The sequence below is a fragment of the Electrophorus electricus genome, chromosome 6, assembly GCF_041902795.1.
Source record: "Electrophorus electricus isolate QZ-2024a chromosome 6, ASM4190279v1, whole genome shotgun sequence".
In the NCBI taxonomy this organism is placed as follows: domain Eukaryota; kingdom Metazoa; phylum Chordata; class Actinopteri; order Gymnotiformes; family Gymnotidae; genus Electrophorus; species Electrophorus electricus.
The window spans coordinates 12,957,032-12,970,484 of NC_137502.1; the positions used below are offsets into that span (position 1 = coordinate 12,957,032).

The 13,453-nt window shown below is 39.1% G+C and overlaps 1 protein-coding gene across 3 annotated transcripts in view; it reads right to left on the minus strand.

Moving 5' to 3' along the window:
• The window catches only part of pik3c2a (phosphatidylinositol-4-phosphate 3-kinase, catalytic subunit type 2 alpha), a 34,932-nt gene that overhangs the window by 12,744 nt on the left and 8,735 nt on the right, over nt 1–13,453 (minus strand). For 2 of the 3 annotated variants that reach the window (XM_027008793.3, XM_027008794.3), the window contains exons 3-11: nt 7,995–8,095; nt 7,543–7,703; nt 4,759–4,879; nt 2,675–2,786; nt 2,330–2,409; nt 2,128–2,191; nt 1,846–1,992; nt 1,707–1,737; nt 1,219–1,438 (exon numbers count right to left, since the gene is read on the minus strand). In XM_027008793.3, the coding sequence (XP_026864594.2) occupies nt 1,219–1,438; nt 1,707–1,737; nt 1,846–1,992; nt 2,128–2,191; nt 2,330–2,409; nt 2,675–2,786; nt 4,759–4,879; nt 7,543–7,703; nt 7,995–8,095 (1,037 nt within the window). Of the gene's footprint in view, nt 1–1,218; nt 1,439–1,706; nt 1,738–1,845; nt 1,993–2,127; nt 2,192–2,329; nt 2,410–2,674; nt 2,787–4,758; nt 4,880–7,542; nt 7,704–7,994; nt 8,096–9,840; nt 9,889–13,453 lie in introns of those variants that run through there. The other variant, XM_081715549.1, reaches the window with a different exon arrangement.

The following is a 13,453-nucleotide window of genomic DNA, read 5'->3' on the forward strand; positions in this document are numbered from 1 at the left end:
TACTGCCATTTTCTTGTTAGATACCGATAGTGTTAAATTTAAATTCAACTTTACATTTCAGGCACTATCCCATGTCTTCGCGATTGAGAAAGCACGTTAGTTTAAGCCACAAGCAACCTCATACGTTCTGGTTGTTCATGCGACTTGAGACACTACTTGAACTTTTATCTAGAGACTCCATACTTGAATCGGACTCATACAAAGTGACACGTGAATATTAGGTTAACATCGCTCATTATTCTGTATTAGCTAAAGCAATAACGTATGTAAATATAGTGTCCTTAATTGTTTTCACCCTTGGAATAGACGAGCCAAAAAAAGGTTATAGAATGTCTTATAATAAAAATATTACAAATTTTAGAGAATTTTTACTTGAGTGAGGTAAAAAAAATTCTTTATCCAATTTAGGGACTAAATATGGTCCCTAAATATGGTTATCCATGGCTCTTATCCAGAGTGACTTACAAAAGTGCTTTGTCATTTACTCATAGAATAAATCCTAGCGAGAGTAGGTTCGAATCTAGTATACCAATGATCTAGAATACTGTAGAAATATAGGGATCAATGCTGATGCCTAGAGGTACAAAATGCATAAAGTCCATCTTAGACAATGATAAGTGCAATAAACAATAAGTGCAAGAGCTTGTCAGACAACATCAGGGTAATAAAAAAAAGACCCTAAATTAAGTACTAGTTCCAGTTAGTCAATATAGGAGCAGGATCAGTGGTCATTTAAATATTCCACGAATAGTTGGGACTTCAGTCTGCGTTTGAAGACTGCAAGGGACTGCTGTCCGGATAGCAAGCGGAAGGTTATTCCACCATCTAGTAGCCAGGACAGAGAATAGTCTGCTTATCTTCCAAAAGACTTGAAGCATGGTATTTCAAGCTGAGCCGTACTTGAGGTTCGAAGTACTCGAGGTATGGATCGGGCTTTGACCATTGACCTCATGTATGGAGGGGCTGGTCCATTTTTGGCTTTGTAGGCAAGCACCAAGAATTTACATGTGATGTGTGCAGCCACTGGAAGCCAATGAAGGGAGTGCAACAGTTGAGTAACGTGAACTTCAGAAGATTGAAGACCAGTCATGTTGCTTCATTCTGGACAAAATGACAACATTTTCCCCCATTTCTAAAAATTAAGGAAAGCAAACCTAATGAAAGTGAAAATCTCCCACAACAACAGGAGTATTTTAGATAGGAACTACAGCGTCCTACCTGCTGACCCACGCAGCAGAAATGTCATGTATGGCAAAGAGCGTGAACTGCACATGCTCAGTAGTGTCAGAGGCCTCCCTGCTCTCTCTCTGCTCTTCTGGGGGATCCTGCTCCACATAGTCAGGAGACGCTGGGCAGAAAGAGCACAGGTAGAGCTTTGCCAGGTCATATACGGCGTCTGTAAGGACGTCCATGCACTCCTCCACTTGCCTTGCATAACCTACAAACAGTGGGTGTTGGTTAGGGACTCTACTAGTCACTTAAAGTTGCAGCATGTGACATTTAATATGATCAACAACTAAATTATGAAACAACTTTAATGTCCTCAGCAATAAAATCCCTTTTAGACATTTTTTAAATTCTATATTACATCAAACATTTAAAAAAAGGTTTCAGCCAAGACATAAGTCAAAAATAATGTTATTGCAACTTTAAACTATGAAATAAAATTTGGTTTAAATGGTTTTGTTCATTGGTGGTGTGCTTACCATTGGCTGAAGTCACAGATTTGGCACCAGCCTGTTAAATAAAGAACAATAAATATACACTCTTTTTATATACATATATATTTTTGAGCTCTGAATGTTTGAAAGCACTGCATAGCACTGTTGTGTTACAGGATCTGACCTCTGGGGAGCGGGTTCTAGGGAGGTTGACCGAATGCTTCAGTCTTTTTACAGCATCAGTGATGGCTGCTGTTTCCACCTTTTCCAACGCAGAGCAAATATTTTTCACTTCCTGGATTACACGATCTACTGTTTTATACTGCGTGCTCTGATTTGAGCGAAAAAAGCAAGAAGAGGAAAACATCGAAGAGAAAGAGAGCTCTTTAGTCAGTCCTTTATACAAATTCATACTTTTGCTATAACACACATGCATGCCAAAACTTATGCAAGCATAACTGGGTACCTCATTCTGCAGGCAAATGTTGACTTGATTGTGATAAGAGTCTAAATATTCAGCAAGGCTCTCTCTGGAGAAAGGAAAATGGTAGAGATTACATGTGAAAGGCATAATGTCAGCAGGCAAGATCAGCAGCTTCAAAGGCTGTTCCTGATGGCCTGGCCTTCAGGAAGCCAGGAGATAAGACAAGGCACATTCCTATTTCTACCTTGTGACTGTCTCCTTAAATGGCCTCTCCAGATGGTCTTGGTATTTCTCCAACTCAATGGAGGATGCATCGTCATCTGCCTGTTGGCACACATGGAGGAAGCACGAGCTCAGGAAGCAGTACTCAAGAAAACCTGAGGGTTATGTGAAACTGTGATCCACTTCAGAACCAAACCCTAAAATCATCCAGTGCTTTTACAGTACTTTCAGAAATTTGCTCTGTAAACTGTTAGAATCCGTAGCCATTCTAAATGTGGCTAGGCAACAGGCCTAGCATTTGTGGAGGAAACACCATCAGCTGGCGCTGTGGCGATGGGGACCATCATTGGTGGGTGCCCAGGCATACCGTGCGGGCCAGGTCTCTCCTGATGGCAGTGTGGGCCAAGAGCTGTAGCTGGATCTCTGTCTCCCACTTCCGGCAGCCCTGCACGTACTCATGGCTGCCCAGGCTATACTTGCTAAGGACGGAAGAGATGAGTCAGGCTGCCGTCAGGGCTGACACATTAACTGAGTGGAAAACCACATGAAGTATACAATTCAGAATGTGATGCACAACATTTAGCCCATCTGAACATTGACTCCTAGCATTCCTGAAGGCTGGAACACACTGCTGTAATGGCCCACTGCTCTCCACAAAGCCACTTCATTGTTCCTTAAGGTTTATTTTTAGATGTACGCTCTGATTCCCTGTATTTAAATGACTGATGTTTGGATTCATCCAACTCTGGAAAGCAACCAGAAACAATACGGAAAAATAAAAGTTGTTTATTTAACGGGGTCAAAAATGAATCAAAATCACACCTGGGTTTGGCCAAGGAGCCTTAGTAAAATACTGACTCATATGACAGCCAAGAATGTTCACCTCTGTTGAGAAGATATGAACTTGATTTTGGCCACTACCAAAGCGTATAGAATACATTTGCTAAGATCTGATGAAGTAAAGAGGGCCAACATTGAAAAAGATCCACAAGGGAATGAGAACATCAAAAGAAAAGCTGATACAGACACACAGACAGACACAGACACACAGACACAGACACAGACACGGAGACGATGCTTTTGATTAAAGAAAGACATTTAATAATTCCTGAAAACTAATAAGGTCTGAAAACTGAGAAATCCTCTCTCCATTACACATATACTTGCAAGTAGGTCAGCCTTAATAAAGAAACTAAAATCTCCCATTGTTTACTCTTTGGTCATGAGGACCGATATAAAAATGTATTTCCATTGGACTAGGCAGCACGTGTATGTGAAAGAACTCGTGTAATACAGATGACTGCACACAATTGGCATCATACAATGCATGCAATGCACTAAAGCACAAAGTGTTGCAAGACATAGGTGGACCAGTTCTAATGTGTTTACTATTACAATGATTATGTACAGAATCTAAGGCAGAATGGGGTATGGAATAGCGCCATAAAACTGCCATTTCGCACCTCCATAATCACTTAAATCAGAAGTAAGGTCACAACTGTAATAGGTCCCTTTGGATAGCTGGAATTAAATGACTTCACAGTGATTCAGGTTATAGGTACTTCCCTTAACACCTCCATAGAACCTGACATGTTCTGCTGCTATTAAATTATGTCAAAAGAAGTTCAGTTTTTTGTGAACAGCTAAAAAATGTCACAAACAACAAGAATTAAGCATTTAGCATTATGAAAATAAGATCAGTCGCAGAAGTGGTGTTTAGTTTTCATTCCTGTTATCCATGATAGTTTTGTTGGACTAGAGGTACATTTTAAAAGGTGTTCTGTTCACAGAAAGAAAAACATAGTTGTTCATTACATTACATACAAAGAAAAGTTAATATGCCATCGTAATTGCACAAAGTAAAAGTAAAATACTGAACTCTTTCAAAAATAATAATAATAATAATAATAATAATAATAATACTTGTAATACTAAATCAATTATCCAACAATATTGATATGGGGCCAATATTATAATAAAGGTGCAATTTGAATAGAAATCCTACCAATTTAGCAATTCAAGGTGCCATCACATTCCCTATTTTATGTTTTACCTGAATTAGCTGATTTTTGTGTGGCTCTCATCTAGCAACAATACCAACAATATTCTGCATAGACACAAGAGAATTTCTTAAAGGCTTGTACACTTTATTTCAAACTCATCTTAGAAATCTATTGTATGACATTTTTAAAATAACAAGTGCAATGTTAATTTAGGAAACCTTCTTTACAGAAAGTCTTAGATCCTATACATTTTCTAATTCAGAATGAATTCTATATCATGAAGTATCCTACAAATATTAATGTGAATCCTACAGTTACCTTATATTACAAGTTCTGAAATTATAACCTGTCCGTTCTTCATAGAGCTGTTCATTTTGTCTTTCCCCTTTCATTTCTGGCTGCTAAAGCCTTGTGAAAGTGAGGGAGGTAGAATGAAGGCAGGGCTTACTTCTGCAGGACCTCATCACGCCCGCACACCTTAAGGACATAGCTGCTGATGTCCACCTGGCTCAAGTCATCATGGACCCAGCAGAGAGCCTGCATGATCAGCAGCTCCACTGGCGAACTCACTATAAAACACGGAGAACACAAGGGAATGACCAGGAGAACAGAAACGAAAGACACAAGGGGTAAAAACATGGTGGATGGACATTGACAGAAAATGATGAAGAAAGAGAGCAAAAAAGTGAAAAAGGAAGTAGAAATGTAGAGAAAAGAAAGGGATGTCACATTCTACACTAAATAAATGCCATCATAAACCATCTAGAAACATTCAGTTCCAGGTTATAAAGTCTGAAGTAGTCATATTAATAGAAAAGAAAATCAATGGAGTAACATAATTCAAGTTTCAAAAGTACTATTTGAACACTAGGTTAACTGTCCCCTAGGGGTTTCTAGAAAGCTGCTTTAAGGCAAAGTCTGTTGTTAAAAACACTATAAATAAATACAATTTAACAGAATTTAATTGTAATCTCCCTGATATTAAATAAACATTTTAATACAATAAAAATATTACACAGTGGCTTTATCATCAGATAACAGTTGATGTCAGGCCCTATTAAAGTGACCGAGTTACCATCGTCTAACACAATAATATAAGCTTGAATACATGATGTAGGTACTGTTCATATTAAATTACAAAGGAACAAATTTGCATCATGGGTTTGGTCCCTTACACTATGTATAAGTAAGCCTTGCAACAAGGTACAAAAAAGAATGCTTTCATTTGATCCTAGAGTCTAACTTATGTTGCTTTATTTCTTCATTTCATTACTCATATGCTGAAAGGGAAGAACTGATGCATAATGTCTTGGCCTAAAAGGACAGTGATCTTAGGTACCAAACTAAACACCTTCTCTAGGGCTCCACTGAAAGCATAACCTTAAAAGAAGGCCAACTTATTCAAGTATAAATGCTTCTCATTAGAGAGAAAAACATACATCCAGGAGACAAATCCAGGAAACAACTGTGGAGGTAAACCACAACTTATGAAATGATCCAAAATGAAACAGGCATTAGAATGCTCCAGCTCTCAAACACTGGACAATAACAAAACCTGGTAGTAATAATGTTCTTCATAGACTAGTGCCCAAGTGTTTCCATGCCACCCCACTGGGCACACCAGGGTGCAGCAATAACAGATCTCAGACCCCTTAGCAGAACACACTTAAAGCCCTGACATTTAATCTGAACTGGGGCAGAGTAGGCTAGGCTTTACCTCACTTTCATTCCTGTCTGCCTGACTCAACCCCTCCCCATCCTCCATCAAAAGGTGTGGAGGACGTGCCCATTATTGGCAAATCTGGTGCAGGTTTGAAAAATTGTGAGATGCTAGTGTACATTGTGGTGGAATGTCGGGTAATGTCTGGGGTTTGGAAACAAAGGGAATTATAAGGGAATCACTATAAGCAGAGCAAGAGGAATCTTGAAATTCACATCTCATATGAGAAACTTCATATTCAATCTGCTGCCAGGAGGCATCTTGCCAGGACACAGCATGGGTGAGCCTATTAGAGCACAAAAGAGCTGACAATTACACAAGTTTCCAACAAAAATCAAAGAAAAAAAAAACCCAAAACAAACAACTAGCTTTGATTTCTTTTTCAACTTTGGTATTTAGTGGTAAGGGAGAGTCTGACAATCTGGAATGGGACTACTGAGACAGTTAATATGGTTCATTCTAAATCTTATTCCACTTATTCACAAGCAAAGCCTGCGTTTTCATGCCAAAGCATGCATGGCGCTGCTACCCAACATTCTCACCTTACACATAGCTAAGCATCTAAAACAAACTTCAAAAACCCAACGAAAAAAAACTCCCTTCCAGACAGAGATTCAGGAAACAAATGTGTAAAAAGTGAAGAAACCCAGTGCTGCAAAATGAGGTGTTTGCAATGGTACAGGACCCCATGGTTCGCGCCCACCATGAGCCATAAGCCTGGAGAATGGAAATTAAATGACAGTGGGTAAGAAACACCAACCCAGCACTACAGAGTATGAGAGAAAGAAACAAGGAAAGGAAAGAAAAATGTGTAGACCATTTTTCATGAAATTCCTCAAAAGAACTGCTCAAAAGAACTGAAGTCTATTATGTTACATGGTGGTGAATGTAAATCAAACAAACATGAGTGCTAGTTTTAGGAGGGGTGATTTAATGGCTCGTGAGCAAGGAACTTCCTTGCACAAAAACGCCAACTGTCTGTGAAGCAAGTCTAGGTCATGAAATGCTTCTTTGCTGGTTTCTGGGCTCATCTGGGACAAAGCAACATCCAGGGACCTAAGCAGCAGCACAGAAATTCCCTAGCACAAAAGGCCCATCTTGACTTTCTGCCAGCACTGAGGTGGCCAGGAACAGCACACAAAAGTGAGAGGCCCAGTGGTCTGCAGAACACCGTCACCTCTCAGAGATACAAACAAGGGCCTCTGCAGCTAGCAGAGAGGCACTTTCATGAAGCTAGTCAGCCAATAAGAAAAAGACATTTGAGCAGTCAAAGGAAAGACAACAGAAACCTAGGATAAAGTATCAGTCTAGGCAGCAGACACACTGTGCCAGCTATGCGAAGAGTGAATGTAATTCTACATTTGAGACTGCTAGTCACATTCAGAGGAGCATTATACTGCTAGCAACTGTCAATGAGTTGTCAGTGTTGACTGTTTTAATGTGAAATAAAGTAATTGTCGTTCTAGCCGGCTTGTGCTGCAGGCTCAGGAAATCTCTAAAGATAACTTTTACCATCACAGGTGAAGGTCACAGGTTGCTGGGATTCAGAAATCTCAATGGAGACTTTCACACTGCTGCTACTGTCCCCTCCCACATCCCGCTGGAAGATCACTGGGCTGAGTACATATCCAGGATTGGTAAAGAGGTCATCATAAGTGAACTTTGACTTCAACCTATAAAGGGAACAGAAAAACAAATTATTAAATAAATAAATAAATAAATAAATAAAAATTCCTTGCGGGTGGAAACGTTTACTTTATTTATGCCTCATACCAAGTGACTGTCAGCCACTAAGATGATGTACAGCACTGTACACATAAGCCAAAGCAATTTCAATAGCAGCAGCCTCACTTCTGCACCCAGAGAAATGGCCTCTATGGACTTCACACTTGTGCGACGACAAATGCAGAGGCTATGGATCTCGCATTTTACACACACTTCCTTCTTCACGTCATATGACTTACTTTGCAATGTCTTCACAGAAAGCTATGACTTCTAGGTTCTGGGCCTCCATTTCCTGTAAAGCGGCGTACTTTGTGAGCACGTTCCCACTCCCCTTACTGACCTGCAAAACAAACATAAAAAGGACATGGGCAAATAAAGACAATTGAATGAGCATGCATAAGACCATGCAAACAGCGTGGAATCATGTTATAAAGAACATGTAAACAGAACCCATAAGAATCTGAAAATTATATTTTAATTATTTGTTAGTTCCTAAACTGTCTGTTATACATAATGTGTAGTGTTTCTTATTCAGGATGTGATGTAATGATAGTTGACAACATCAACAATATAGTATTGAGGGAGACTGTTTTGGATTAAGCAAAGGATATAGAGAAATGTGAGGAATGTCAAAAGGCTTCCTCTAGGAAGGAAATGAGTAATCCTCAAATCAGAAAAGGCTACAAAAGATTCAAGGCTAAGAAACTCAAAATAGCTTTAATGCATTAAAAACACAATTACAAAACCAATTATAATTTCTACATTTTACAGTACAAAATTTCTTCTTTCAGCAGATCAAAGGTAATAACAGATGCTAAATGAAGAAATGTAACCTGCACTAAATGCCTACAGAATCTCAAGTGCTTCATTTTAAAGTACTCCATATGAAAAATATTCTGGTATTGGATACCGTACAATAGAACTGGCAACCGATTTTATTTATTCATTATAGCAATTTTGTGCACATGACAAAACTGTTTATGGAACTTTTAGAAATATGCTAAGCAAGATCCTTGACCCTCAATTGCTCAAGTTGCACGCAGTCATAACTAAGTTACTTTGCATAAAAGTGTGAGCTAAATGCCATAAAAAGATGAGTTTAAAACAAGGCAATGATTATCTAATCTCTCACTCAAGGTTTCGTTACAACTCTGCACTAATGCAAGAGGGAAAGTAAACAATTGACAGCCTATTGATTAAATTATTCAATTTCAAAATGTTAATTGGGCATACTCCGTAAAATAGATGCATATCTCAGTTAAAAATGTATTTCAAAATGTCTAAAAATAAATCAGGGGAGCCAGGTTGAATGTGCTAGATGCAGCTAATCAAATGTATGTATTGTTATCTATAATTTACAGGTGCTATGATTAAATTTGTCAGTAGAGGAGATGCTCATCATCAGCCAGTACTAACACAGATTCAAATGATCCACCTACAAACTCAGCCAGTACCAACACAGACAATGGTTCACATGGCTAATGGGTCAGGTACAAGAGCCCAGGTAGGAAGGGATCAGGTATCAGGTAGGAGGGGCCAAACATGGATCACAGGAAAGGAATGAGGGCCCCTTATGGGGAGTACACACTACTTGATTTTAGCCTAGATTTTACATTTACTGACAGGTTTTAGAGGTCGTGGAGTAAATGACCTCATGTCATAGCCAAATCAGCATTTGCTCAGGGCTCGAAAATAAGCTCTTGATCACTATAAGTGAATTATCCAAAGACGCGATCCAAGAGGCTTGCGGAGTCCAAAAAAATATCTAGCATGCTAAATATCTGGACCCGATAGCGAGTCCAAATCCTGTCATGTGAAAAGCATTGCGTCCAGGTTATGACGGGCAGTGAGAGCAGTTTCAAGCTACAACCAATTAGAACACCAGATACAGAGTGATGGGGGGGGGGGGGGGGGGCAACTTTCAAAGTCAAAGTCATGTAGTGTGTCATGTATGAGGGCCCCTTACATGGCTCACAGGTCAAGTCGCTCTGAATAAGAGCATCTGCCAAATGCTGTAAATGTAAAAATGTAGTAGGGGCCTTACATAGCTCACAGGTCAAGTAAGACGGGTTCTACATTACTCACATGTTAGGTAGGAGGACCCTTGAGCAGAATTTTGCATAGCACGCCATGGAGGTCAAGACTAGGTCTGCACTCTAAGTGGACATTTTCCAAAACAGACAAAAACAGTATTTTAACATAAGGGTCACTTGGCAGTTTCTTTAGTTTTAGTTCATGGTTCTTCCTAACTTTTCTTATTCTTCTTATTCCCAGGACACAAACAGACATGCAACTGCAATTTTCTGCACAGCCTAGAAAAACACCATTTTTGACATGGTTCAAAGGAGCATTGCACACACAGTCTTAACCTTGACATATGATTCCATGTCAAAAATATGCATCAATTTAATGATATCAGTTGATGTTAGCCCTTATAGAGATATCTATACTTGTAAAATTACTGATATGATTAATGTCTCCATATGCATACTGGTATGCGAGAACTATATTGATAGTATTTAAATAGGACTAAATGGGTCAGAACTGAATTTTGAATGTGGGTGTGTTAAGAGCAAAAAATGTGGTAATCCATTGAAATGATGAACTGTTATGTCAAAGGCACACAAACAATTCCCTGCCCCCAACCCTTTTTTTGACTACATTTTATGTCACACCAGTAAAGGAATCTCTAACAGTGAAGGTGTCCCTAGTTAGTATCACTTCGTAGAGCTATTCTGAGCATAATCCATCTTGGAGAAATATCTATTGTTCATTCCATCTTCAAAAGGAATTTAAAAATCTGCAATAGTTTGGCCTAGTCCAAGCAAGAAAAATGTTTAGTATTTAAAGGCCAGCTTTAATAATAAAAATATAAGCAAGATGCTGCCTTTTTTCTCAACTTGTTTGAAAAGGTTTTCATTATTTACAAAAAAGGAAAAAGAAATGTTGGAGATGCATTATGGAAAAGCATTCTGAAATGACAAACACCTATCCAGGACTGTTTATGTAAGATCAATCCAAGTCTGGTTGTTCAGAGCTGAAGCCACAGCCATTACCCCTGAGAAAGAGGAATCATCTTGCGACTTGCACATTCACAAATTATTTTGCTTCCAAGAGGCCTACATAGAATCTCTGCATTCCCATTGACTTCGTTTATTGACATTAAAGGTTTATATGTTGCAAGGCCATGTCCTAGGCCTCTAAAAATGGAAAATAGTATGAACTAGCTCAACAAGTTTATAATCCACAGAAACAACTCATCAGTTACAAAATGCAGAAGGGGAAATGCTTTTTAGTTTTGAGCCATAAGAACGCTAATTGCTAATACCCAATGTGGCAACTTCTTTGCAAAACCACAAGATGGAATGAGTGACCTGCATGCAGCATGAAACTAAGCTACAGACAGACAGCTTTGATCTAGCCACCAGGGCTTTAATTCAGCCAGTGTGGGTGACAGCAGAACTAGAAGCTTAAACTGTGTTTGCATTAACATCTACCCCAGCCACTGGACTAATGTGAAATGTACACATACAATTATCTTGTGGCAACAAAGTTTTAAATGGGTGACATTGTAGCAACAACACTTTTTATAAAAACCAATGTGAAAACTGACACTCTCTGCAGAGTCTCAAAACTGAATATGCATGGAATGTTTGCTTGTAAGGCAGTGGTTTTAGTCAGGTTATTAACTGAACCATGATACAACTGGGTAAACATCACCTCTTTTGCTAAATCACTGAATTTTCCTAAGAAAAAGACTAGTATTAGCACAATATGGTATGCCAAACTCGAACACTAAAAGAAAGAAAAATGCTAGAAGCTTGACCTGCACGATCAGTGTGATTTACAATATATTTAGACAGTGTTACTGAATTTGGCTAACCAAGCTAAGACTGTTCACAGAAACTACAGTTTCCTTTCCAAAGCAAAAGCCTCTTTTCTGGCCTACAGATCCTGGTATGCAACATGGCATTCCAGTTTCCTTTTGATCAAGGGGCAGGACAGAGGGTAGTAACAGTGCAGTCACAGAAGAGCCAGTACTTCCATATACGCACTCTAACCCAGTAGTCTATTTATAGATGTAATGACTAAGTTAATTTATTTGTCTTACATTTTTTCCCAGAGAAGAAGGGCTGATGGCAGCCAGACAGAATAATTGGTTCACATAAAATGACCTCTGACAAAATGCATGGTTAAAAACTGGGCACACAGTTTCAGCAGAGAAAGAATACCTCAGTTACTATGGTTATAAAAAAGACCTCTGAAGAATGACCTCATTGTGTGTGTGCCTCTCACTGTCTATGTGCCGTCTTATATGTTCACCAGCTGTAGGCAAATGTTTATTAGCATGGCAATGTCTCTGTTAAGACATATTCACCAGACATTATAACCGATTAACCAGCCTAATCCCAATCTTGAAAATGACTCAATTTTCTCATTTGCCGTCTGAGTCACAGCCTGCCAGTAATGTCAACAGCAGGCTCAGCTGCACTTCTTTTAATTGGAACAGTAACAAACAGGATTTTGACTCAGGTGCAGTAAGCGGTGAAGTAACTGCACCCATGGCTGCAGTGGAGGTGCGATTAGTTACTCTTTTTGCATGCTCTTTAAAAAGAGAGGCTGCTATGGCAACAAGGAACAGCAGAGTCCTGGTGCTGGCACCTTACTGAAGGGGTGATGGGGAAGATAGTGAGATCACAGATGAAGCGATTGGGGATGTTAATTAGCACAGATTTTTCTACTGAGGAAGCATGTACCCACACGCCCATGCATAGTGCCTGCTAGTGTATAGTGGAAAGGAATGCTAACGCAGTGAGTCAGTGGTAATAACTAGAGCAGTAACAGAATGGTTAAGGTTCTTTCAATCATCCAACACAGACATGGCTTGGAAAATCCAGCCTGGGTTAAAAAGTGTCTACTGCCCAAAGCAGTTTGCACTTTCTCACTGGTTTATTCATGAATGTGATAGCATTTCCTTTCTAAGAGGCCGCTAAGAGGGCACAAATGCTCAGAGTTCTCAGAGAGAAGTGTGAGAACAGTGAATTGTCCTGTTCAAACAGAAAGACAATGAAACAGGAAGTGGGATTTCGGGGAAGTAACGCCCACATGGACTCTCACCCCCTCCTGAAACAGAACTAAAAGGTTCACTCACTCCAAGAAATACTGCTTTATTCATGTCATGGTGTTTCACAAATGCCACTTAAATGTAGGACAAGGAGCAAATAAGACTGAACCAACCTAGAAGCTATCGTCCGTCAACGCTTTTCCGCTTCAAGATGAGGTGCAAGTTTTAAAAATAATGTAAAAATATAAACTTCAAACTATTTTCAAACCAGAGTCAGAGAGACACAATGCAAATGTACTACTGTTTTTTTCCTTAAAAAGAAGAAGTGTTATTACAATATTAACCTTTGCAATACTGGTATCACAAGGCTACAAAAATGAGGCCTTTTGTTCTGGACCAAATATTTTGAGCTCCTGCTATAATTGAGGTATTACAATAAATTACATTTTACACAATCCAACAAGCCAAAATTTTGATTAAAATAACAAAGGGCAATATATTTTGCCATTCAAAGAGTTCAACAGCCAGTTTTAAACATGATGCAAGGCATACAGCCATATGTAGTAATACAACCTCAATGGATTATATCATGCAGCCTTAAATCAAACCCAAGGGATTCAGACAATTGCATCA